At 38.7% G+C, this 27287-nt stretch overlaps 1 protein-coding gene across 7 annotated transcripts in view; it reads left to right on the forward strand.

The window, feature by feature from the left end:
- MORC4 (MORC family CW-type zinc finger 4) overlaps positions 1–27287 on the forward strand; it is a 71440-nt gene that overhangs the window by 32728 nt on the left and 11425 nt on the right. For 5 of the 7 annotated variants that reach the window (XM_045817657.1, XM_045817659.1, XM_045817663.1 and 2 more), the window contains 6 exons: positions 1023–1121; positions 1558–1626; positions 3909–4037; positions 22192–22260; positions 22674–22725; positions 24108–24283. In XM_045817657.1, the coding sequence (XP_045673613.1) occupies positions 1023–1121; positions 1558–1626; positions 3909–4037; positions 22192–22260; positions 22674–22725; positions 24108–24283 (594 nt within the window). The remainder of the gene's footprint in view (positions 1–1022; positions 1122–1557; positions 1627–3908; positions 4038–22191; positions 22261–22673; positions 22726–24107; positions 24284–27287) is intronic. The other 2 variants (XM_045817658.1, XM_045817661.1) reach the window with 1 other exon arrangement.

Here is a 27287-nt window from a genome sequence, read left to right on the forward strand (position 1 = left end):
GAATATTAAGAGAAAACAAGGAATAGTTCTTTATCTTTGCCTTGAGGGAAAGATATAAACATAGAGGTAGGAATATTACTTCATTGAAGGGGAGCTCATGTGTAACAACTATAATCTTCTCTGTGTAGTCAGAATCTAATTTAATATAAGTAAGGGGTGGGGGGTAAGGAAGAATTCCTCTTATGGAGAGAAGAGGTCTATAAAAACCTTGGGAAACAATCCAGAGTCAGGAGATTTTAAATATACTAATTCAGTAGTATTTCATGTGTGTACAGTTGTATATGAAGTTATACTCCTGGGTTGTAGAATTAAATAAGATTTAGTCATTAGAAATGGACAGTTTTTAAAAGTAATGTTCTGGTTTTGACTTTATATACATTATATATTTTGACCCTCGGTCTACTCTTGTTAATTTGGGAAGACAGATAAAGGAGAAAGAAGAACAGCCAAAACTGGGGTATAGCTTCCACTAACAGCTGTGTAGTAGAAGATTTAAGGGGACTTTGTTGTCCATTGGTGCTGTAACTGCTCTAATCAGCAGTTGCATGAAAAGGAACTGTATGGACATTTTAAAATGAATATTTGATTGACTTGTAATAGATAAGATGTAGTTTTTGATCCTCTGACTTTCAACTTGGTCCTCAATAGTTTACATGTAGTCACATGACAATCAAATAACATATCAGTGTTTGGCTCTCTCCTATCTCTGAAATTTAGTCCTTCTTTATTTCTCTAATATCAACCCCTCACCTATAATTCCAAAAGCCTCGAAAATTTGGAGAACACAGTACTTTTTAGGACTTGTGACCATTTTGCCTTTTTAATCAAAGTGACTATTCAGCATTCTGACTGTCATTTTGACATGTAATTTGAAAGGTAGTGGATTCCCATCCTAGTTGCTATAAGTGTAGTTGTTCAAACCTAAATTGTTGGCTTCTTTTATGTGGGAGCATCTCATAAGGTCACAAAGTTGTTCAATAAATTCTCACCATTGACATGCTTCTTCTTGCTTTTTCTATCAGGTTAACCATAAATGCCCTTGCCCAGAAGCTAAATGCTTATTGGAAGGAAAAGACTTCCAAAGAGAATTTTGAGACCTCAGCCATGACCAGGACAATACCGTGAGTAGTAACTATAGAATATAAAAGTATTAAGGGTAATATCCATAGGGCAAATGGAAAGAACAAGAATAAGATGGTGCTCTTCACGTAAGGCAGTTTAATTAACTAAAACTGGGAAATCACAGGTATTAATTTTATCATTCTCTAGACCTCATCATTCTGGCTTAAGACTTGTGTGGTTTGGATTATAAATATGAGGAATTTAGTATGTTCAGTTTTTCCTATAGGCAATATGATATAGACCATGATGGCCATTTAAATCAGGTACTCCTGGGTTGAAAATCTCGTTCTGCTTCTTAATAGTTGGGCAAGTTTGGGTAAGTCACTTCACCTCTCTGAGTATAATAAATTAGATGTTATAACATTTTTGGCACAGCACCTGGCATGTAGTAGGCATTCCGAAATGTTAGCAAACTTTCCTTCTCTTTATTCCTAGAGGAAATTGTTGGAACTGTACCATGGAATTTGACAGCAGAAGTAGAGAATCCGGCATATCAGAAAAAAGGTAGAATTTATTAAATCTAAGAGAGGGAATAACACACAGAACTATGCATCAAGATGAACTGCCTCAGTAGGCCAGGAAAAGAACGTAAAGATAGGATTAATATAGAATGTGTAATACACATATACAGTCAGTTACACCACCATTAAGGCAAATATTTGGATGTTAAAAGTTCGTTTTGGTGTAGGTACCCACCTGTGTTTATTTTTAATGCAAATTATCAGGAAAAGCTATGATATAAAATTTTATTTCAAATGCAACCTAATTGCTTTATAAATATCACCATCTTATTCTAAATATCTTATTCATGTCCAATTTCCATGGTTTTCAAAGACATGAAAATTAAGATAAGATGATATTTTTTGCCCTTTCAAATAAGCAATGATTAATGCAATAAAACATGTTCATATATAGCTGGAATGTATATATGTATGTTATGTAATTTTTCTGGAAGCAGAATTGTAATAATGATTATTCTTTATTGACTACTTACCTATGTACCAGGCACTGTTCTAAATTCTTTACTTGTATTTGCATGTATTGGTTCATCAACAACTATATGAGATAGAGATTATTTCTTCTTTGGATATGTAGACAGTGATACACTGAGAGTTTAAGTAACTTGCTGAGGATTAGACAGGTATAAAGGGGTAGAGCTAAGGTTCAAATATAGGCATTTCGGCTCCAAAACCCATTATTCATGATGCTTTTCTGAAACAATGCAATGAGGGTAATATGGTGTAACCCCTTTAACTACCTATTTATTGCAAGCACAAGCTAAAAAGGCTTCCTGTCTGCCTTGATAGAAGTATCTACTATGGTCTGCATGTAATCTGAGGCAGGGAGTTTCTGTCTTTAATATTTGTCCCTGAGAGAATAATATTGACATGCTTCTGCCAAAGACTCCTCTGTGCATGTGCATGTAAAACCAAAGCTAATATGACCTTTCCTCTCGCCTCCCACTACTGCTGAAACTGCTTTTTGCTGCTCTGGCTTTGAACAAAACAGTGGCTTTACAGAGATACATAGACATCAGAGGTCAGGCCTAAGCTTAGAGCTTAGCAGTTATAAGGCTGGAGCAGCCTGGAGCTATGAGATAGGAAGCTGTATACCCCAAAATATGTATGAATTCTCTGTTAAAACAGTTTTAAACAAGAAGAGGATATTGTATTTGAGTGGTAGAATTATGAGTGTCTTTTCTTTTCATACCTTTCTGTATTTTCTAGCTTTTTTCCTATAATGAGCTGATACTACTATTAAAATTAGAAAAAAACACTACCTATAAAGATAAGAAACATATTGAACTAAGACATAAAAAATCACATCACTCTATTAATATGTCTAGTATAAGAGCAATATAAATGTAACACACAAAAGCAGCCCTAGGCTAAATTATGTTTTTTAAATGGGTCCTAGGCTCCCCTCTACCCTCTTTCTGTGTCTTTTCTCCAGCCTTTCCCCTTCCCACTCCTTTCACATCTTAGATGCTAACTATTTCTGTTATACATGGACCACCTTCTTTCACAAAGAAACAAATTTTCTTTAAGGTGAAGGTGACTGGATACGCTTCCTAGGCAAGGGTGGGGAGTGGGAGAGGGTATATGTATTAAGAGTAGAACTCTGGAAGAATTTATTTAATAATTTAACCCAATTATTGGGCTGGTGCCACCATTTCTAGTTATAAAATCTAATCAAATTTACATTACTTTTTAAGATTAACTTTGAGAATGTAAGCCTAATAAAATTTTGATTAAAGTATACACAAAGACTGATTTTAAAAGGAAAAAAGAAGCGATTCTGTAGGAAAATGGAGAGGGGAAAGTTTTGATGATGATTCTTCAATGACTCCCACAGATGCATTTTAAACTTACCATAGGATTGCATAGAATCAAATAAAATGATTCTGTGGGTTTTATATCTTGGAGATATATATTATATACACACACACACATATATAATTTTTGTTAATTCATTTTAGAGTTAAAATTATTTTCTTGCTTACTTAGATCAAGAGATTCTAGGATAAATATCATTGACCTCCATAAATAATGGTAGCTTACCATGTTAATATTTTTCACTACTTTTCATATCCGTATCTGGCATAGTTCTATCATTTTTTTCTGTGAAGTTCAAGATATATACATTTTAGACACCTAGACTGTAATAGCTATAACACATTTCATATATAAAATAGTGTTATTTCACTTTTGGGTGTGCCTTTCTAATATAAGACACAGTACAAAGCTAGGATACACACAGTGACACTTCTGTTTTCCTTCATTCAGGAAGATTCCTGACCAGACGTGGGTACAGTGTGATGAGTGTCTTAAGTGGAGGAAGCTCCCTGGCAAGGTTGATCCATCTACATTACCTGCAAGATGGTTTTGTTACTATAATTCCCATCCAAAGTACAGGTAAGCATAGGACTCAGTATTGTGCCAGAAATAATTCCTGATTTCTCTCCACATTCTAAAACATTTTTCCTCTCAAGTCCACACTCTTTAGCCTGGAATTCCAGCCTCTGTGACAACTGGTCCCACCCTCCCTATCCAGCTTTATTTTTCATTTATCATAACACAAACCCTATGCTTTAGCCAAGCCTGTGGCTTCACTATTTCCCACACATGTCATACTTATTTCTTCCTCCATGACTTCATAATGTCATTCCACTTCCTTATAATGATTTTATGAGTTCCATCTGCCTATCTAAATTGTATCCATCTGGGATCCTTAAGTATTTAGTGTAATATGTCTCCTGTTGACAACAGTTTACAGTATTTTACTCTGGGTTCCTGTGGTATTTAATTCTTGACATTTGTTCACATAATGCCTTGTAATTTTACAATGTGTTTCATATGTATGTACTTGGGCTCTTCAAGAGATTATAAGCTATTCGAGAACAAGGGTTTTACCCTTTGATCTAGTTGATGGATTTCTTCATATGCTTCCTATACCTGAATCTCTTATAGTACCTACTGTACATAAAGTGTTGTTTGTTTACATGTCTGTCTTTTTTTTTCATTTTCACTAGAGCACACCCCACACCCCACCCATCCCTGCCTCCCACCCTCAAACCTACCCCCTTTGGTGTGTCTATGTATCATTTATACATGTTCCTTGATGGCCCTACCTGTATTATCCCTTACTACCCCTCTCCCCCCTCCTCTCTGGTTACTGTCACTTTGTTCTTATTACAATGTCTCTGGTTATATTTTGCTTGCTTGCTTGTTTTGTTGATTAGGTTCCACTTACAGGTGAGATCATATGGTATTTTTCTTTTACCACCTGGAATACTTCACTTAGCATAATGCTCTCTAGTTCCGTCCATGCTGTTGTGAAGGATAGGAGCTCCTTTCTTTCTTCTGTGTAGTATTCCATTGTGTAAATGTACCACAGTTTTTTGATCCACTCATTTACTGATGGGCACCTGGGTTGCTTCCAGCACTTGGGTATTGTAAATTGTGCTGCTATGAACATTGGGGTGCATAGGTTCTTTTGAATTGGTGTTTCAGGATCCTTAGGGTATAATCCCAACAGTGATATTGCTGGGTCAAAAGGCAGTTCCATTTTTAGTTTTCTGAGGAAATTCCACAATGTTTTCCACAGTGGCTGCACCAGCCTGCTTTCCCACCAACAGTGCACTAGGGCTCCCTTTTCTCCAAATCCTCTCCAACAGTTGTTGTTTGTTGAATTGTTTATGGTGGCCATTCTCACTGGTGTGAAATGGTATATCACTGTGGTTTTAATTTGCATCTCTCTGATGGCTAGTGATGCTGAGCATCTTTTCATATGTCTCTGGGCCCTCTGTATGTCCTCCTTGGAGAAGTGCCTGTTCAGGTCCTTTGCCTATTTTTTAATTGGGTGGTTTGTCTTCCTGGAGAAGTCGTGTGAGTTCTTTATATATTTTGGAGATGAAACCCTTGTCCAAGGTATCATTTGCAAAAATGTTTTCCCATACAGTTGGTTCTCCTTTTATTTTAATGCTGTTTTCTTTAGCCATGCAGAAGCTTTTTGCATGAGGTCCTTTTTGTGTATTCTTTCCCTTATGTCCCTTGCTCTAGGAGACATATCCATGAAAATATTGCCGTGTGGAATATCTGAGATTTTCCTGCCTATGCTCTTCTCTAAGACTTTAATGGTATCATGACTTATATTTAAGTCTTTTATCCACCTTGAATTTATTTTTTGTATGGTGTAAGTTGGTGGTTGAGTTTCATTTTTTTGCATGTAGCTGTTCAGCTCTCCCAACACCATTTGTTGAAGAGGGTATTTTTACTCCATTATATACTCTTCTGCCCCCTTGTTGAATATTAATTGACCATAGAGACTTGGGTTTATTTCTTGGCTCTCTATTCTGTTCCATTGGTTTATCTGTCTGTTCTTATGCCAGTACCATACTCTTTGATTACAGTGGGCTTATAATAGTTTGATGTCAGGTATTGTGATCCCTCCTATTTTGTTCTTCTTTCTCAAAATTGCTACAGCTATTCAAGGTCATTTACAGTTCCATATAAATTTTTGAAATGTTTGATCTGTGTCTTTGAAATATGTCTTGGTATTTTAATAGGGATTGTGTTGAATCTATAAATTGCTTTGGGTAGTATGGACATTTTGGTGATGTTAATTCTTGCAATCCATGAACGTGGTATATGCTGCCATTTATTTGTGTCTTCTCTAATTCTTCCCTTCACTGTTGTATAGTTTTCTGAGTACAGGTCTTTCACCCCTTGGTTAGGTTTATTCCCAGGTACTTTATTTTTTTTGGTGGAATAGAAAATGGGTGATTTCTTGTGACTTCTAATTCTTATCTTTTGTTGTTGTATAGAAATGCCTTTGATTTCTGAATATTGAGTTTGAACCCTGCTCTTTTGGCAAATTTACTCACTAGGTCAAGTAGTTTTTTGGTAGAATCTGTAGGATTTTCTCTGTATGCTATCATATCATCTGCAAACAATGACAGTTGTGTTTCCTCTTTTTCAGTTTGGATACCTTTTATTTCCTTTTCTTCTTCGATTGCCGTGGCTAGGACTTCCAATACTATGTTGAATAGAAATGGTGAAAGTGGACAACCTTGCCTTGTTCCTGATCTTAGTGGGAAAGTTTTTAGTTTTGCCCATTGAATATGATGTTGGCTGTAGGTCTTTTGTATGTGGCCTTTATTATGTTGAGGAATGCTCCCTCTATTCCCACTTTCCTGAGTGTTTTGATCATAAATGGGTGCTATACCTTATCAAATGCTTTTTCCTCATTTATTGATATGATCATGTGATTTTTGTCTTTCCTTTTGTTTATGTGATGTATTATGTTTATTGATTTGCAAGTGTTCTACCATCCTTGCATCTGGGGATGAATCCCACTAGATCATGGTGTATGATTTTTTCAAATGTATTGCTGGATGCCTTTTGCCAATACTTTGTTGAGGATTTTAGCATCTATGTTCATTAGCAATATTGACCTGTAGTTTTCTTTCTTTGTTGTGTCTCTATATGGTTTTGGGATTAGGATGATACTGGCTTCATAAAAAGAGTTTGGGAGTCTTCCATCATTTTGGATTTTTTGGAATAGTCTGAGAAGGATACGGGTTAGCTCTTCCTTAAATGTTTTGTAAAATACTCCTGTGAAACTGTCCCATCCAGGGCTTTTGTGTGCCGGGAGTTGTGGAGGATACTGGCCAGCGGTATCCATCTCGGCTGCAGATGTTTGTCGAAACATGCTAAAAACATACACAGAGACAACCAGGTCCTGTGGGAGAATTGGGACAGAATGGCCACTCCTCACGTGGGGAGTGCCTAGTATCCATACCCAAGCAGATTTTTATTGAGAAAACAGACTTAGTTTATGGATTCACAGTCTGGCAGAAAAGATCAAAGGATGTAAACAACTTACAAAGGTGGGGGCAGCACTCCTGCTGAGAATCTGGGGAAGGTTTGGGGTTTTTAACATATGAAAGAGGTACAGGTTCCAAAAGTTTCCTGCCTGTGTTTTTAAATTCCAAGATAATAACATCCTCCAGCAAACAGATCTCACAGGATCTTGCATATTCTATGTCCCAGGCCTGATTACCCCAGGGGTCCGCTGTTTCTGGTCTGGGCTGTTTCACCCCTGCAACTCAGGAGACAGAGGCAGCCAGGAGACTTGGATCTCTCACATCCAAGAGCAAAGACTCAGGCTTTGACAAAGCCAAAGGAGGCAGGGGTTGATGTCTGATCACCCCTTCATTTCCACAGCCCCGTGAGTCTTGTCTCTGTCATTCCCTCGTGAACGTGTCTGTCTTAGATTCATTCTCTATCCAGGAGAATTGTTACCCATCATTGACTGCCATTCAAGCCAGGGAAATAAGTTTTGTCTCCTTCAGTAGCTCCTGGTCTGGAGGTCTTTCACTTAGCCTAAGTCACGGGGGGTTACAGCTTCCTGAGACCAGGCAGGGCAGTTCCCCAACAGGGAGTTTTCTGTTTACTGCTTAAATTTCATCAGGTTTTATTGGTCTGTTCAGGCTTTCTGTTTCTTCTTCATTCAGTTCTGTGAGATTATACTTTTCTAACAATTTGTTCATTTCACCCAGGTTTTCAAATTTCTTGGCTTACAGTTGTATGTAGTAATTTCTTAAAATCCTTTGTATCTCTGTGGTTTCAGTTGTAATTATTCCTCTTTCATTTCTGATTTTGTTTATTTGTGTCCTCTCTTTTTTTTTCTTGATGAGTCTGCTTAAGGGCTTGTGAATTTTGTTTATCTTTTGAAAGAACCAGCTCCTGGATTTATTGATCCTTTGGATTGTGCTTTTTAGTCTCTATGTCATTTAATTCTTCTTTGATCCTGGTTATTTCCTTCCTTCTACTTGCTCTGGGCTTTGTTTTTGTTTTTCCTCCAGTTCTTGTAGATGTAAGATTAGGTTATTTATTTGAAATATTTCTGTCTGTTTCAGGTAGGCCTGTATAGCTATGAACTTTTCTCTCAGGACTGCCTTTGCCTGTGTCCCCTAAGTTTTGGACTGTTGTGTGTTCATTTTCAATTTTTTCCAGGTACATTTTGATTTCTTCCTTGATGTCATTCATAACCCATTCATTGTTTAATAGCACGATATTCAATCTCTATGAATTTGAGTGTTTTTGAGTTTTTTTTCCTTGAGGTTGGTTTCCAGTTTTAGGCCCTTGTGGTCTCAGAAGATGCTTGATATGATTTCAATTTTCTTGAATTTTCTGAGGCTTTTTTTGTGTCCTATTAAGTGGTCTATCTTTGAAAATGTTCCATGTGCATGTGAAAGGAATGTGTATTTTGTTTCTTTGGGATGAAAGCTTCTATATATATCAGTTAAGTCTATTTGATATATGGCATTGTACAGTGCTGCAGCATTTTTGTTGATATTTTGTTTGAAAAACTATCCATTTTTGACAGTGGTGTGTTAAAATCCATTACTGGAAGTGTGTTGGTGTCTATATCCTTGAAGTCCTCTAAGATTTCCTTTATGTATTTGGGTGCTCCTATGTTGGGTGCATATATGTTTATAATGTTTATGTCTTCTTGATGGATTCTACCCTGAGTATTATCAAGTGTGCTTCAGTGTCTCTTTTTATGGCTTTTGTTTTGAAGTCTATTTTGTCTGATATAAGAATTGCAACTCTGGCTTTTTTTTTCCTGTCCATTTGCTTGGATTATTTTTTTCCAACCCTTCACTTTCTGTCTGTGTAGGTCTTTTGTCCTGAAGTGGGTCTCTTGTAGGCAGCATATGTATTGGTCATGTTTTCTTATCCATTCAGCTACTCTATATCTTTTTATTGGAACATTTAATCCATTATCATTTAAGGTTATTTTTGATAGGTATTTATTCATTTTCCCCCTTTGTACCTGTGTTCCTCTCTTTCTCACTTTCTTCCTTTCTCTTCTTATAATAGTCCCTTTAGCATAGCTTGCAGTGCTGATTTTGTTGGAGGTGTATTCTTTCAGCCTTATTTTGTCTGGGAAACTCCTTATTTTTCCTTCCATTTTAATTCAGAGCCTCACTGGGTAGAGTAGTCTTTGTTGCAGGCCTGTGGTTTTCATGACTGGGAATATTTTTGCCATTCTCTCCTGGCCTGTAATGTGTGTGTTGAGAAAACTTCTACTAGACTTATCAGAGCTCCACTGTATGTTGCTTCTTGTTTCTCCCTTGCTGCTTTTAAGATTTTCTCTTGGACTTTTAACTTGGCATTTTAATTATGATTTGTCTTGGAGCAGACCACTTTAGATTCACCTTGATCAGAACGTGCTGAGCTTCCTGAACTTGCATGTTTTTTCCCCTCTCCAAATTTGGAAAGTTTTCCATCTTTATTTTTTTAAAGAGGTTTTCTATCCCTTGCTCTTTTTCGTTTCCTTCTAGTATTTCTATGATTTGAATGTTGTTGAATTTTGTGTTGTCTTGAAGTTCCCTTAAGCTATCTTCATATTTTTTAGTCTTTTTTTCCTGCAGCTGCTATACCTGCATGTTTCTTTCTACCTTGTCTTCTAGCTCACTAATTCATTCTTCTGCTTCATCCAGTCAGCTTGTTCCTTTTCGTGTGTTTTTTTATTTCAGAAATTGTATTCTTCATTTCTTCTTGGTTCTTTCTCTTTTTTTGAAATACTTTCTTTATTTTTAGGCAGAGGGGGAGGGAGGAAGAAAAAAGGGAGAGAAACATCAATGTGTGGTTGCCTCTTGCATGTCCCCTACTGGGGACCTGGCCTGCAACCCAGGCATGTGCCCTGACTGGGAATTCAACCAGCAGCCCTTTCATTTTCAGGTTGGAGCTCAATCCACTGAGCCACACCAGCAGGGTTTGGTTCTTCTTTATAGTTTCTATTTCCTTTTTCTTTCTTTTTTTAAATTATTTTATTGTTGTTCAATTACAGTTGTCTGCATTTTCTCCCCACCACTCCCCCTCATTCCAGACAAACCCACCTTCCTGCCTTGCTTCCACCCTCTCCCTTGGTTTTGTCCATATCTCCTTTATAGTAGTTCCTGAAAACCCTTCTCCCCACTGTCTTCTTCCCCCTCCCCTCTGGCTATTGTTAGATTGTTGTTAATTTCAATGTCTGGTTATATTTTGTTTGCTTTTTCTTTTGTTGATTGTGTTCCACTTAAAGGTGAGATCATATGGTATTTTTCCCTCACCACCTGGCTTATTTCACTCAGCATATATGCTCTATTTTTTCATACTATTGTTGTTCTTACTCAGTTCCTTTTAGTTGTATGTGAGTTTCTCAAGCATCCTTATAACCATTCTTTTGAATTCTATCTGATAGATTGCTTGCCTCCATTTTATTTACCTCTTTTAGTGGGAAGTCTTCTATTCTTTTTGATTGCAAGTTCTTTCTTTGTCTCCCCATTTTAGGTGACTGTTTTTGTTTGTTTTTGTGCTTCCTGATGCTCTGCTTTGCTAGCTGTCTTTGTAGGGTGAACTTGTATGGTAGGAGTTCTATGGAATTCAGCGGTGTGGTCTCTTTAATCTCCTTGTCTGGATACTCTAGGGTTGTCCTTTCTTCCATTTGTGTGGGCTCTTTTGTTATACTTGGGTTTTACCTGTTGGTGGTTCCTTTGTTGAGGGGTTCTCACCTCCAGCAGGATTACTAGTATTCACAACTCTCACCTTATCTTGTGTGTGATCAGTGGCAGGGGGAAGGTGAAATAGAATAAGATAGAAGGAGAGTGTTCTATGGGATTTACAGTACCAACAAGCACAGGATAGATAGGAGATCCTTTGGAGAAGTACAGTGATTACTGTGATATTTCACCCGCCTAGCCACTCTTTATAAAAAGCGAAAGAGGCGCTGGCTAGCGTGGCTTGGTAGATTGAGTGCCACCCTGCAAATTAAAGGTTCACCATTTTGATTTCCAATCTAGGGCACATGCCTGGGTTGCAGGCCTGGTCCCTAGTAGGGGACATGCGAGAGGCAACCACACACTGATATTTCTCTCCTTGTCTCTCTCTCCCTTCCCCTCTCTCTCTTTTTTTTTTACAAATAAAGTTTTTATTCATTTTATTTTAATGATTATTCAAGTACAGTTTTCTCCCTTTTACTCCCATTCCAGCCCACCCACCCAACCCTCCCCACTTCCCTCCCATTATCACCCTCCCCCTAGCTTTTGTCCATGTGTCCTTTAAATTTGTTCCTGTAAACCCTTCCCATTCTCCCCTGAAATTCCCTCTTCTCTCCCCTCTGGTCACTGTCAGCCTGTCCTCTATTTCAGTGTCTTTGGTTATATTTTGCTTATTTCTTTGTTTTGCTGTTTAGGTTCCAGTTAGAGATGAGATCATATGGTATTTGTCTTTCACTGCCTGGCTTGTTTCGCTTAGCATAATGCTTTCCAGCTCCATCCATGCTGTTGCAAAGGGTAGGAGCTCCTCCTTTCTTTCTGCTGCATAGAATTCCATTGTGTAAATGTACTATAGTTTTTTGATCCATTCATTCACTGATGGGCATCTTGGTTGCTTCCAGCACTTGGCTATTGTAAATTGTGCTGCTATGAATATCGGGGTGCAAAGGTTCTTTTGGATTGGTGTTTTAGGATTCTTAGGATATAGTCCCAGCAGTGGAATTGCAGGGTCAAAAGGCAGATCCATTTTTAGTTTTCTGAGGAAGTTCCATACTGCTTTCCATAGTGGTTGTACCAGTCTGCAGTCCCACCAACCGTGCACTAGGGTCCCCTTTTCTCCACAACCTCTCCAACACTTGTTGTTTGTTGCTTTGTTTATGATGGCCATTCTGACAGGTGTGAAGTGGTATGTCATTGTGGTTTTAATTGGCATCTCTCTGATAGCTAGCAATATTAAACATTGTTTCATGTGTCTTTGGATCTTCTGTATGTCCTCCTTGGAGAAGTGTCTGTTCAAGTCCTTTGCCCATTTTTTTAATTGGGTTACTTGCCTTCCTAGAATGGAGTCATGTAAGTTCTTTATATATTTTGGAGATTTAACCCTTGTCTGAGGTATCATTGGCAAATATGTTTTCCCATGCAGTTGGTTCTCTTTTTATTTTGATACTTTTTTTCTTTAGCTGCACAAAAGCTTTTAATTTTGATGAGGTCCCATTTGTTTACTCTTTCCTTTATGTCCCTTGCTCTAGGAGACATGTCAGTAAAAAAGTTTCTGTGTGAAACATCTGAGATTTTCCTCCCTACGTTCTCTTCTAGGACTGTAATGGTGTCACGGTTTATATTTAAGTCTTTTATCCACCTTGAATTTACTTTTATATAAGGTGAAAGTTGGTGCTCGAGTTTCATTTTTTTGCACGTAGCTGTCCAGTTCTCCCAACACCATTTGTTGAAGAGGCTATTTTTATTCCATTTTATGTCGCTGCTTCCTTTGTCAAAATTAATTGACCATAGGGACTTGGGTTTATTTCTGGGCTCTCTGTTCTGTTCCATTGGTCCATGTGCCTGTTTTTATGCCAGTGCCAGGCTGTTTTGATTACAGTGGCCTTGTAGTATAGTTTAGTGTCAGTTATTGTGATGCCTCCTACTTTACTCTTCTTTCTCAAAATTGCAGCAGCTATTCGGGGTCATTTATGGTTCCATATAAATTTTTGAAGTGTTTGTTCTATGTCTGTGAAATAAGCCATTGGTACTTTAATAGGTGTTGCATTGAATGTGTAAATTGCTTTGGATAGTATGGACATTTTAATGATATTAATTCTTCCAATCCATGAACACAGTATATGTTTCCATTTGTTTGTGTTTCCTTGATTTCTTTCCTCAGTATTACGTAATTTTCTGAGTACAGGTCTTTTACCTCTTTGGTTACATTTATTCCTAGGTATTTTATTTTTCTTTTTGCTATTTCAAATGGGATTTTTTCTTGATTGCTGCTTCTGCTGTTCCATTGTTGGTGTACAGAAATGCCTTTGATTTCTGGATATTGACTTTGTATTCCACTGTTTTGCCAAATTCATTTATAAGGTCAAGCAGTTTTTTGGTGGAGTCTATAGGATTTTCTATGTACACTATCATGTCGTCTGCAAACAGTGACAGTTTTGTTTCCTCCTTTCCAATTTGGATGCCTGTTATTTCTTTTTCTTGTCTTATCGCTGTGGCTAAAACTTCCAGTACTATATTGAATAGAAGTGGTGAGAGTGAACAGCCTTGTCTTGTTCCTGATCTTAGTGGAAAAGATTTTAATTTTTGCCCATTGAGTATGATGTTGGCTGTAGGTCTCTCAGATATGGCCCTTATTATGTTGAGGAATGCTCCCTGTATTCCCACTTTGCTGAGTGTTTTTATCATAAATGGGTGCTGTACCTTATCAAATGTTTTTTCTGCATCTATTGATATGATCATGTGGTTTTTGTCTTTGCTTTTGTTTACGTGGTGCATTAGATTTACTGATTTGCGAACATTGTACCATCCTTGCATCCCTGGAATGAATCCCACTTGTTCATGGTGTATGATCTTTTTAATATACTGTTGGATGTGGTTTGCCAGTATTTTGTTGAATATTTTAGCATCAATGTTCATCAGTGATATTGGCCTGAAGTTTTCTTTCTTTGTTTTGTCTTTATCTGGTTTTGGAATTAGGATGATGTTGGCTTCATAAAAAGAGTTTGGGAGTCTTCCATCTTTTTGGATTGTTTCAAATAGTCTGTGAAGGATAGGGGTTAGTTCTTCCTTAAATGCTTTGTAGAATTTGCCTGTGAAACCATCTGGTCCAGGGCTTTTGTGTGTTGGGAGTTTTTTGATTACTGCTTCAATTTATTTTGCTGTTATTGGTTTGTTCAGGCATTCTGCTTCTTCTCCATTGAGTTTTGGAAGATTATATTTTTCCACAAATTTGTCCATTTCATCTAGGTTTTCCAATTTCTTGGCCTATACAGTTCTTCGTAGTAATTTCTTACCATCCTTTGTACTTCTGTGGTATCTGTTGTAATCTCTCCTCTTTCATTTCTGATTGTGTTTATTTGGGTCTTCTCTCTTTTTTTCTTGATGAGTCTGCTTAAAGGCTTGTCGATTTTGTTTATCTTTTCAAGAACCAGCTCTTGGATTCATTGATCCTTAGAATTGTGCTTTTAGTCTCTCTGTCATTTAATTCTTCTCTGATCTTGGTTATTTCCTTCTTTCTGCTTGCTCTGGGCTGTCTTTGTTGTTGTTCCTTGAGTTCTTGTAGACGTAGAGTTAGGTTGTTTGTTTGGAATGTTTCTAAGTTTTTTAGGTGGACCTGTATTGCTATGAACTTCCCTCTCAGGACTGCCTTGGCTGTGTCCCATAAGTTTTGGATTGTTGTGAGTTTGCTTTCATTTGTTTCCAGAATCATTTTGATTTCTTCCCTAATATCATTTTTCACCCCTTCGTTGTTTAATAGCATGCTATTTAATCTCCATGATTTTGAGTATTTTGGGTTTTTTTCCTTGGAGTTAGTTTCTAGCTTCAGTCCCTTGTGATCCGAGAAAAGGCTTGGTATGATTTCAGTTTTTTTTGAAATTGTGGAGGCTTGTTTTTTGTCCTATCATGTGGTCAATCTTTGAAAATGTTGCATGTACATTTGAAAAGAATGTGTTAGCTTCTTTGGGATGGAAGGTTCTGTATATATCAGTAAAGCCCATTTCATCTAGGGTATTGTTCAGTGCCACAATATCTTTGTTGATATTTTGTTTGGAAGATCTGTCCACTTTTGATAGTAGGGTGTTAAAATCCCCCACAATAATTGTGTTGCTGTCCATATCTTTCTTGAAGTCCTCTAAGATTTTCTTTATGTATTTGGGTGCTCCTATGTTGGGTGCATATATATTTACAATATTTATGTCTTCTTGGTGGATTCTTCCCTTGAGTGTTATGAAATGACCTTCTGGGTCTCTCTTTATGGTCCTTTTTTGGAAGTCTATTTTGTCAGATATGAGTATTGCTACCCCGGCTTTTTTTTCCTGTCCATTTGCTTGGAAAATTTGTTTCCAGCCCTCACTTTCAGCCTGTGCAGGTCTTTAACCCTGAGGTGGGTCTCTTGTAGGTAGCATATGTGTGGGTCATGTTTTCTCATCCAATCAGCTATTCTATGTCCTGTGATTGGAGCATTTAATCCATTTATGTTTAAGGTTATTATTGATAGGTACTTATTCATTGCCTTTTATGTATGTGTGTTCCTCTCTCACTCTCTCTTTTCCTTTCTTTCCTTAAAGCAGTTCCTTTAGTATCTCTTGCAGAGCTGGTTTAGTGGAGGTGTATTCTTTTAGACTTCTTTTGTCTGAGAAACTTCTTATATGGCCTTCTATCTTGATTGGAAGCCTTGCTGGGTAAAGTAGCCTTGGTTGCAGGTCTCTGGTTCTCATTACTTGGAATATTTCTTTCCATTTTCTTCTGGCTTGGAGTGTTTCCATTGAGAAATCAGCTGTTAGCCTTATTGGGGCTTCCTTGTATGTTACTTCCTGTTTTTCCCTTGCTTCCTTTAAGATTCTCTCTTTGTCTTGAAATTTTGCCATTTTAATTATGATGTGTCTTGAGGTGGGTCTCTGGTTCCTCGTGATTGTGACTCTCTGTGCTTCCTGGATTTGTGTGACTTTTTGTCTCATCAAATTAGGGAAGTTTTCCATTATTGCTTTTTCAAATAGGTGTTCTATCCCTTGTTCTTCTTCTTCTCCTTCTGGTATCCCTATTATACAGATAGTATTACATTTCATATTATCTTGCATTTCTCTTAATCCCTCTTCATTCTTTCTGAGCCTCTTTTCCTTTTCTTGCTCTTTCTGGGTGTTTTCTTCTACTTTGTCCTCCAGCTTGCTAATCCGATCTTCTGCTTCATCCATCCTGCTTTTCATTCTTTCTACTGTGTTCTTCAGTTCAGAAATTGTAGTCTTCATTTTCTCTTGGCCCTTGTTGAGAGTTTCTATTTCCTTTTTCATGCTGATGTAGTTTTCAGTCAGTTCATTGTAGCTTCCCTGTAGTTTCTGGTAGCTCAATGTGAGCTCATTGAGCTTCCTTACGATCATTGCTCTGAACTCAATATCTGATAGTTGAATTGCCTCTATTTCATTTAGCATTCTTTCTGAGGCTTCCTCCTTTTCTTTCAGTTGGGGATTGTTTCTTTGTCTTCTCATTGTTTGTGAGACTCTTCTTGTTAGCCTCAGCTTCTTAAATTGATCTATTCAAGCTCCCTGGGTTTGTGGTGTGAACTTCTTTAGTAGAATAGCAGTGAGTTTCAGTGGTGCAGTTTCCTTGATCTCCCAAGCTCACTGGTCTTGGGCTGTCATTTAAGTTGGCTTTGTGTTTGCCTTTGGGTTTTGATTGTTGTTGGGTCTCTCTTTGGTGGTTCCTCCCACCAGCTGGTTAAATGAGGATTACTCTGTCCACCACCTCTTGTATTTTGTTGTGCTGGTGAGGGCAGGTTGTGTTGAAGCTGTTTCTTTTGTTTGTATAAGGTTTAAAGAATTCTCTCTTGCTCTTGTTCAGTTGTTTGTACTGGGTACTGTCTCTACTGTTTAGTTGTATTTCCAGATAGGTCCTGGATTGAGGTTTGTGTGGTTACTACTCCCTCCTTCACCTTCTTCTGTTGTTATCTGTTAGTGGTTCCTTTGTTGTTGGGTTTCCTCTTCCAGTGGGTATCCTCGTGTTCACCACCTCCACCTATTCTTTTTGGTCATCAGTTGAAGGGGGAAGGCAAAATGGTTTAAAACAGCAACAGAGAATTCTGATATTTACAGTAGTAGCAAGAAGGGAGGAGATAGGAGATCCTTTGACTATGTATATTGTTAACCATGATCTTCCACCCAGCTAGCTGATTTTTAGAAAGTATGGAAAGAAGATAAGACTCTTGTTGGGGAAGGAAGGATTGTGAGTTGGATGTATAAAGCAAGGATGTTGTGGGAGGTCAGATTTTGAGGTAAGGTGAGAGTAAAGGATAGTAAAGAGGTGTAGTGTGTGAGAGAATAGAGTTAACCACTACAGTAATAGAGTTCAGGAAACTTTGAAATGGGCTACGATCTTGGGGGGGGGGTGTTGTGAAGTATTTACAATTGCATGGAACAGCAGTTATTTACAATAATATTATGGCAACAATCATATGACAGAATCTATGAGATCTAGGTAACAAGAATAGGGAGTACAGAACCTTGAGTAGTGTGCTAATGCGACACAGGTGAGTTAAAGGACAGTAGATTAGCAATACAGTATGGAAAGAGATATCAGGGGAAAGCTGTCAGATAATACAATATATCCAGCCTAGCAAAGCAGACTATACAAAAAGAAGAGGGCTACAAAAATACTATTTAAAAATATGTAGGAATACTGGAAACAATAATAATACAAATATGCAATAACTTGCAGGTTCTCTGTAATAGCAGAGTGAAATTTATCTCGCTGTCCCAGCTGTTGTGATGCCCTGTCTTTGGGTTCAACTTTGGTCTTTTCACAGATACAGGATTTTGTCTCACTTGTAGGTATTTAGAAAAAATTTTAAAAAGTAAAAATAGAAAAGGCAGATGAAGGAAGGAAGAAGAGATAAAATTGGAGGAGAGGAAGGAGGAAGGAATAAAACAATAAATCAGGAAAGAGAGGAAAAATAAATCAAAAGAGAACAAAAACAATAAAAGTTTAAAAATTAAAAATTGTTAAAAAAATAGAATCAAGTTAAAAAGTCTCTTGGTTTCAAAGTGGCCAAACTGGTTTTTCTGCTCTTGCTGGCTGTGGCAGGCTGAGTGGTGATTGGTCAGTGGAGCTGGCACTGGCTCCTCAGCCTTGTGCCCTGGGTGTGGGAATCAGGTCTTTCCCCAGGGTTACTGCTGTGGACTGGGGTGGGGGGATGCTCTCCCTGTATGCACGCCCACGCGCCCAGGCACCCACAGCTGGGTGGCAGTGAGGCTGGAGCGACTGATCACTTCAGGAGAATTCCCCAAATAGTGTCTGTCTATTCACTCCTTGCTTTTGAGAAATTCCTCTTCTTCAAGCCTGCTGCTCCCCACAGTGGCCTGGCTTCTCCCGCTGGCACCAAACTCTCCAGCCAGACAGGTGACTGTGGGGGTCCAGGCTTGCTGTGTGACCCAGCCTCTCCGGTGTCCACAGCCTCCAAAGGTGTTCACAGCCCTTGTGTGTTTGCTAGCACCTGGATTCCTCCCAGTGCTGCTCAGACCTTCTTTGGCTTGGGAGGGAGCAGTTGTCCTGGCTCTCTCCCAAGGACTCTGTGGCAAACTCAGCAGTGGGCTCTGGGCCTGGGGCTGCAGCCCCCGGACCACACGCTGGTCCCTGGGACCCTACCTTGTTGCAGCACTCTTCTTAGGGTCTGGTTTTTTGGTTCCACCACAATCCTTGTTCCCCTATTTTCACATGTGCTGAAGTATGTTGGTTGCTTGTTTCTCTACTCCATAGATCAGTCAGGATTTTCTCCCCTGGGCAGAGGGAAGCCAAATCTGCTCCTTCCTACTCCAACGCCATCTTAGCCGTCCTTTCTTCCCCTCTCTAAAAAAATAAATAAATAAAATATTTTTTAAAGGGTGAAAAAGAGATAAGACTCTTACTAGAAGGGAGAAAGAATATGAGCTGAATCCAGAAAACAGGGCACATGTGCATGGTTAGATGGTGAGATCTAGTGAGAGTAAGGGATAGGAATTAGGCATAATGTGTGAGAGAATAAAGTTAACCACAACAGTAGTAAAGTTCAGGAAGACCAAGATCAGGGAGGGGTGCTATGTAGGATTTACAATAATATGGAACGACAATTATTTACAAAATTATAGGAACAAAAATAATATGACAAGAAATATATGATCTGAATAAGAAGAATAGAAAGTAAAAGACCTAGAGTAGCATGTTATTGGAATACAAGTGAACTGAGAGAAGAAAAATTAAGATACACTGTGAAAGGGAGAACAAAGAATACCAGTCAAACAATGCAATTAAACAAACAGAATGAAGAAAACTAAACAGAATGAAGATAAACAAATAAATAATAAATACAAATAACTAAAAATAATAAAAATTAAAAATAAAATGGAAGTTCTGGAGGATAGCAAAGTGAAATTTGTCTCAGTTTCCCATTTGGCACTAGCCTTCTGATCTCTCTCTGGTTCTTTGGTCCTTTCACAGCTCTAGGACGATTGTCTCACACTTAGAGGGGGGAAAAAAGCCTCCTGCTGACATTAAACCTGCCAAGCAAGTTCTGTGTCTTCCTTTTTTCTGTGGATGGGCAGAGGGTAGCTGGGCTTTGCTCTTTTCCTTTCTTGTGGTGTTTCAAGGATGAGGGCTCATTCTGGACTGCAATATTCACAGGTGCCCAGCCTCTAGCCCAAGCCCTGAGTGCTGCACTACACCCACTCTCCATCTGAACCAGGCTGGCACCTTTAAGCCACCATGTTGTGTCACCTGTGAGGTTCACTGATTAGGACCAGCTTGCACCCCTCCTTCCTCTTTGCTGGCCTCCTCTGATCAGTCCATATGGGTGCCCCTCCTCCTCCCTCTTTGCTGGAGCAGCTACTGAGCAGGAGTGATCCTTGCACAGCATCGTCATGCCATTTTTTCTGAGCAAATTTCACAGGGTTGCAGTCTGCGTTCTTAACAAGCACCTGGCTTTTCGCATAGCCCAACTCTCTGACCAATCCTGAGACTCCCTTCCACCAGCCTGACTGTGACTGGGTCACAGTCAGTCACAGCCCAACACTTCTCCCATCCCTAGGTGTCTGCCTGCTCCCCGATTTCTCTGGTGCTGTCCCAGCTAGCGACCAGAGTCCAAGGTGGGGAATGCCCTTGGCTATGTGTCTTCCACTGCATCTTTATCCTCACAGCGACTTCAAGCATCCTGGTCTCTCCTAGATGGGACTGGCTTCCTTGTTGGGGGAGAGGAGGGAGCTGCAAAGTTAGGATCACTGACCTGGTTCTCCTCCAAAAGTCCTATAGCAGCAGGGACTGGAGCCACAGCTACCAGACTGTAGTCCTAGGCGCAGAGCCTGGCAACTTTCCCATCTGCCTACAAACTTTCCTAACCCTCAGTTTTTTAATGTCCTCTTCAATTTTTGGCCTCCAAACTTCATCTAAGCTGGGATTCCATTTGCTGTTCACTCTGTTCTTCGGAAGATCAGCTAGGGGTCCTAGTTGGGTGCATTAGCAAGTGGGTTAAGCTCCCACCTACCTTGCCGCCATCTTCCAACTCCCCCTACATGTTTGTCTTCTTAATGCACTGTATGTTCCTTGTAGCACTGAACATCTAGATAGTGCCTGGCATATCCATGAGCATTCATTTCAATTTAACAGATATTTTGTATTTGATTCAGTAGTCACATAGGTTTAAAACAGTAACTCAGTTTGCTTCATTTCAGCTGAGATGCAATTCCTTTTCTCCTCAGGACAAATGCTGATAGAAAAAAAGTACTAGGCACTCTCATTCTGAGGAACACAGCCAAGGCCATTCTTCCCTGTCAGGCATGCATCTCCTAAACTCTAAGGGTTCCTATGAAACTTATAACCAGGGGAGCAATGGGCAGTGGCAGCTCATCCTGGGCTAAGCCCCTGAATCTGTCTCCAGGGCTTTTTTTTTCTCTGACTTTCCATTGAGTCAAAGCAGCCCCACCTAGGATGCTTCTTCTATCCCACGTCCTCCCTTCATTTCGCTGTTCCCAGCTTTAATAAGAGTACTCTGAAGATTTAAAAAAAAGAAAGAAAAAGAAAAAGGGTACTAAAACAGAGTATTTTTTTTTTTAGAAAAAAATGTTTTAAATGGAGGAAATTAAGTAAAGAAAATCTAGGTCTGTAATGAGTAAGCATTCCTTCATATTCTCTAGCTGTGCCTAAGCATCTCTCCGTGGAGAGCAACTGGGATTATGATTAGAATATGGGACTGAGTGCTTAGAAATTTCAATTCTTGAATCCTGTCTCTCCTATGGGTTTACTCTTAGTTCAGGAAACATAGCTTTCCAGGATACTTTGCCACCCTATAAAATGGGTATAGGATAGGGTTTCCAGTTATTAGTAATTTTTATTTGTTTCTAGGATCTCTTTTGACCATTTAATGCTTTTTCTAGTACTGCTTTCCATGTTTACTCCTCTAAAATTCTCTTCCTCATGCTTTACATATAGCAAATACATGTGTATCTTTTCATTTATAGAATCCTCTTTTTTCTTCTCTTTGCTAGTCTCTCCTCTGTTCTTTTTATCATGTAAGCTCCTATTTCCTTATTGCTGCTTTCTATCATAGCCTTTCATTTTCTTCTTCAGGTGTATTTACCTGGTTTAGGAATTCTCATGCTTCTAGACTGCATCTTGGAAATTACTTTCTTAGTAAATGAGAGGCAAGAGCAATATTCTCTCTGCATGGAATCTCAAGCAAGTCTGTCATGTGCTTGAACTTCACTGTGTAGGAATAGAAATTATGCTTTGTGCTGTCTACCATAATATGAATGTTGTAGCTGTCAAGTACTTTGAATGTCTTGGGAGACAAGTGATGTATACCCCCAAAATAATTAGATGGTGTTATGCCTTGAAATAAGAATTGCTACACATTAACCTACACAGAGGTTTTGTAATGTGGTTGGATCTGTGCTTTATAAGGTTAGAGGGTTATTAAACTGCTTTGTCACAATTGTGAGAAAGGAAAGGGTAAAAGCAAAGGACATATTTTGTTTCTAAAAGACGATTTCTTCTCTATATTGCAGGAGATGCTCTGTTCCAGAAGAACAAGAACTCACTGATGAAGACCTGTACTTGAACAAAGCAAAGAAACAGCTGAGTATACCTAAAGTGGTATTCTATGTCATATAGTAGAGAAAGCTGACCCTTCCTAATAGAGCAGGGAGGTTTGAAAAGGATGATTTTTTTTTCTTTTTTGGTTTTTAATGATTTCCTTCCTCACCTCTCTGTTCTCCAACTTATTTATTCTTTCTAATCATGTCCTGAGTTTCTCAACTAGTAATTATCTTTAGTCTCTCTTCCTCCCCTCCCCCTCTCTCTTTCAATGGGGCAACCGAAATTGCTCTTTAGTACCAGAGTTTATGAAGGCAACCTTAGCTTGAATTCAATGAGGCTCACACTATTTCTAATTTGGAAAGAACATTAAAACCTAAATCTACAATTGGAAATCCACTGTAGACTGAGAAATTTCATAAGTAATCTAAATAGCACTTTTATCTTCTCCTAGAGATCAAACTGTTGAGAAGAAGAAGGTGCCAATGGAAAATGAGAACCACCAGGTGAGAGACAGTCCTCTCTCTTCCTTTCCTCACACAGAATTTTCCCTAACAGAGCATATAGGTTGAAGGAAGCAGCAGTCTTGAAAGCTGCATAGAAATAATGAACTGTTTATTCTGGTGGTATTTTTTTCATTTGATCTTTTGATTTTTCTTTGATCTGTTGTTGCTAATGTTTAGTTCACCAAAAATAGAAGAGACAAATCATTTATTTCCCAGATTTGGATTCAGTACTGATTCTGAACAGTGTTAATGTCATCTTCAGTGTAACAGAATGTTCAGGGTTATGTTCCATTCTCGTACAGGCTGCTCCTGTTGAGTGTCTGGTTTTCCTCAGTTTTCTTTCTGCTAGGAGTAGGCAGGGGTGATTATTCCTCCTTCCTTTTGGGATAAGGGGTGGTTCTTTGTACCTTTTCCCCATCCCTGCTTTCAGGCTGGCTGGCTTTATAAAGACTCTGCTGTTTTGAATTTTCAGGAGCACTGTCTCTCGGACATGGTTGCCCAGCTTCGGATGCTGAAGGGTGCAATAAGGTTGGCCGTCCTTTCAGGGACACTTCTTTCCTGACAGCCACCATAGCACCCATATCTCTCTCCCCCACAACCTTGCCTTTCTGCATGATTTTCCTGTTGATCCTCTTTCTCTGAGATATCTGCTAGTCGCATGTTAGATTCACTTTCCACCCACTCAATCAGGTTAGGTCAGACTGGTGAGGATAGAGGCAATTTAATAGTAATTCTTCTTTTGACAGTCTACTGAGACCCAGGTATATGAATATTCAGGTTTTATGCTCTACTGTCTTGGTTTAATAGTCTGATCTAGAGATTGGAAGATGCCCTGGTACTGCTCTGTCCTCATTCAGTTTGCCTATCCTTTATATTCCTTCATCTTTGTCATTCATACTATTTTCATAAGCTGGCTCTCCCACAAGATCCCAGCTGCATGTCTCTCTGTGTGTGCACTATGAATAAGTGTTAATGTCTTGCATGTGTTTTTCCAAAACAAGCACCGACACATGCTACAATACTTCTTCCTTCCATCTGTACCCTCATCACAGATCTAAGAAGAGTGAAAATCCAGCCTTAAACTGGATCACAAGAGAGAATTAGATACTGACTAGGGGGCCTGGGTTTATGTTGTGGGTGTGATGACTCTAGAAGCCAATAAGTGAGTTGGGGAGGTATATTGGCTTCCAACTGATAAAGTTATAATTGAATGTGCCTGGGTTCAGTTTTCTAGTGTACATTTCTGTGTGCTAATTGTTCAATGTATGAAATAGTTTCTTTTTATTTGGCCAAGTGTTCTTTCCTAGCATCAGAAGGACAATTCATCCTTTGGTATTTAGTTTGAAATTGGGATTTTTATACATCATATTTTTCTTTGCTAGGTATTCACTAACCCACTCAATATACCTACTATTCAAGATATGGATAAATTAAATAATAAAACAATTGGATATGAGGAAATTGATAGCCCTAGCCGGCTTCCATCTGTTCGAGAAGAAAGCAAAACACCTGTTTTTCAACTTAAGCCTCTGGATTCCAGTGTTTTTCAGTTTTCCAGGTGGGTAAGAAACATAGTCTCTCTTCAATAATAAGCCTCAGGGCTTGTTTTCCTGTAAAGTAAGTTGATATGGTTATCATGTTTATGTTTTTACTGAGGCATAGCATGAAATTCAGGGTAAATACTATTTTGGGTTGATAGAATTCTATGTTGCATGTACCCCCAATTATTCAACATTATAACTGCTATTTCAAATCTGTATATCATTTTAATTTACTTTTTTGGGGTGATCATTTGATAAATGCTTTTTTATGTATGATATATTCACATTATGTAGAGAATTATGTAAATGAAACAATAGACATGAACACTCTTTGTAAAGCATAATGTACTATTAAAATGCAAGCTAAAGTTATATAGATAAGCATTGTTTCTTTCCTTAAGTTTAGAACTATTGAAGTCCTGTGGGTCTCCACAAGCCTAGCACATTTTGGCCACATATAAAAATAACCATTAGAGGTTTATGCCTTAAGGACTTCCAGTCAAGATGGAGGCATAGGTAAATACACCTTGAGTCCTTGCACAACCAAAATAAGGGCAACAACAAATTTAACAACAAATAACCAGAACTGCCAGAAAATCGAACTCTATGGAAATCTGACAGCCAGGGAGTTAAAGAAGAAACATTTATTTAGACTGATATGAGGAGAAGAGATAGGCAACTGGAGCAGAGAGGCTGCAGCAGGTGGACCAGGCACTCCAACATTTGCATATGGATAAACCAGTAGGAACAACTGGTGAGCGAGACAGACAGCCCAACATAGCTTCCAGCATGGGACAATAAAACCTCAAAGCCTCTGACCGTAAAAATCTGTGAGGGTTGTGGTGGTGGGAGAAACTCCCAGCCTCACAGAAGAGTTTATTGGAGAGACCCACAGGGTCCTAGAACATACACAAACCTACCCACCTGGGAATTAGCACCAGAAAGGCTCAATTACTTATGGGTAGCAGGGGAAGTGACTGAAAGCTGGCGACCTGAGAAAATGGTATTGTTCCTGCTTGGACCCCTCCTCCACGTACAGTACTACAAAACAGCAATATGGGTTGCCCCACCCTGGTGAATACCTAAGGCTCTGCCCCTTACAACGTAACAGACATGCCAAGACAAAAAAAATATGCCCCAAATGAAAGAACAGATCAAAGCTCCAAAAATAGAACTAAGTGATGAAGAGATAGCCAACCTATCAGATGCAGAGTTCAGAACACTTGTGATCAGGATGCTCACAGAAATGGTTAAGTATGATCACAAAATGGAGGAAAAAGTGAAGGCTATGAAAAGTGAAATGAAGAAAAATGACAGAAGCAACAGTAAAGGGAAGGAAATGGGGACTCAAATCATAGATTTGGAGCAGGAGGAAGAAATACATTCAACCAGAACAGAATGAAGAAACAAGAATTCAAAAAAATGAGGAGAGGCTTGGGAACCTCCAGGACAACTTTAAACATTCCAACATCCAAATCATAGGGGTGCCAGAAGGAGAATAGAAAGACTAAGAAATTGAAAATTTATTTGAAAAAATAATTCAGGAGAACTTCTCCAATATAGCAAAGGAAATAGACTTCCAGGAAGTCCAGGAAGCTCAGAGAGTCCCAAAGAAGTTGGACCCAAAGAAACACACACCAAGGCACATCATAATTACATTAGCCAAGATTAATGATAAGGAGAGAATTTTAAAAGCAGCAAGAGAAAAGGAGACACTTACCTACAAAGAGTTCCCATAAGGCTATTAGCTGATTTCTCAAAAGAAACCTTACAGACAAGAAGGAGCTGGAAAGAAGTATTTGAAGTCATGACAGGCACAGACCTACATCCAAGATTACTCTATCCAGTAAAGCTATCATTTAGAATGGAAGGGCAGATAAAGTGCTTCCCAGATAAGGTGAAATTAAAAGAGTTCATCATTATCAAACTGTCATTATTTGAAATGTTAGAGGGACTATGCTAAGAAAAAGAAGATAAAAATATGAACAGTGTGAGAACAAACCACTATCAACAACCAAACCTAAAAAAAAAAGCAAACTAAGCAAACAACTAGAACAGGAACAGAATCACAGAAATGCAGATTACATAGAGGGTTATCAGTGGGGAGGCAGAGTGGGGAGAATGGGGGAAAAGGTACAGAGAATAAGAAGCATAAATGGTAGGTACAAAATAGACAGAAGAGGTTAAGAATAGTATAGGAAATGGAGAAGCCAAAGAACTTATATGTATGACCTATGGACATGAACTAAGTGGGGGGGGGGGGTGCAGGGCAGAGGGGAATAAAGGGGAGAAAAAAATGAGACAACTGTAATATCATAATCAATAAAATACATATTTTTTAAAAGTTCATGTCTTTAAGCCTTGTAATTCATTGTTTCCTAGAGTAAATTTTTAGTATAAGTTTATTTTGCAGGTTTACTTGTTTGTCTTCTAGTTCCTCATCAATATTATTTTGTTAGTCTTTATAACAGGAAGGCACATACCTTTTCTTTTTTTTAAATATTTTATTTATGTTTAGAGAGATAGGAAGGGAGAGAGAAAGAGAGGGAGAGAAACATCAATTGGTTGCCTCTTGCATGCCCCCAATCAGGAACCTGGCCTGCAGCCTAGGCATGGGCCCTGACCAGGAACCTAACTGATGACCTCTCCTTCCACAGGCAGCACTCAATCCACTGAACCACACCAGCCAGGGTGATCTTTTCTTTTTCTTAAATATCAGGAGTGTTTGATCCACTGAAATATATAACTGCTCTTATAATGACATGAGACTGGATGGAGCTCAGGACTCCTGAATAAGACTTGCTTTATCCTCTGTTATGCTTCTCACATCTTGCAGAGCCAAGCCTTAGGGCAGGTAGAGCTGTTCTCTAATAATAGAAACTTCTACAATCATCAATACTGTGACTATTACATAGTGGGTTGTGAACTTTCAATTGACCCTCTTCACTTTGGATATCTTCTTAACTGAGGATAGATGCAATGGAATACATGATATGGTAAAAAGGACTCCTGTTTCCCCCC

This window comes from Phyllostomus hastatus, unplaced genomic scaffold (genome assembly GCF_019186645.2).
Source record: "Phyllostomus hastatus isolate PE091 unplaced genomic scaffold, TTU_PhHast_1.1 phas_scaffold_28, whole genome shotgun sequence".
Taxonomy (NCBI): Eukaryota; Metazoa; Chordata; class Mammalia; order Chiroptera; family Phyllostomidae; genus Phyllostomus; species Phyllostomus hastatus.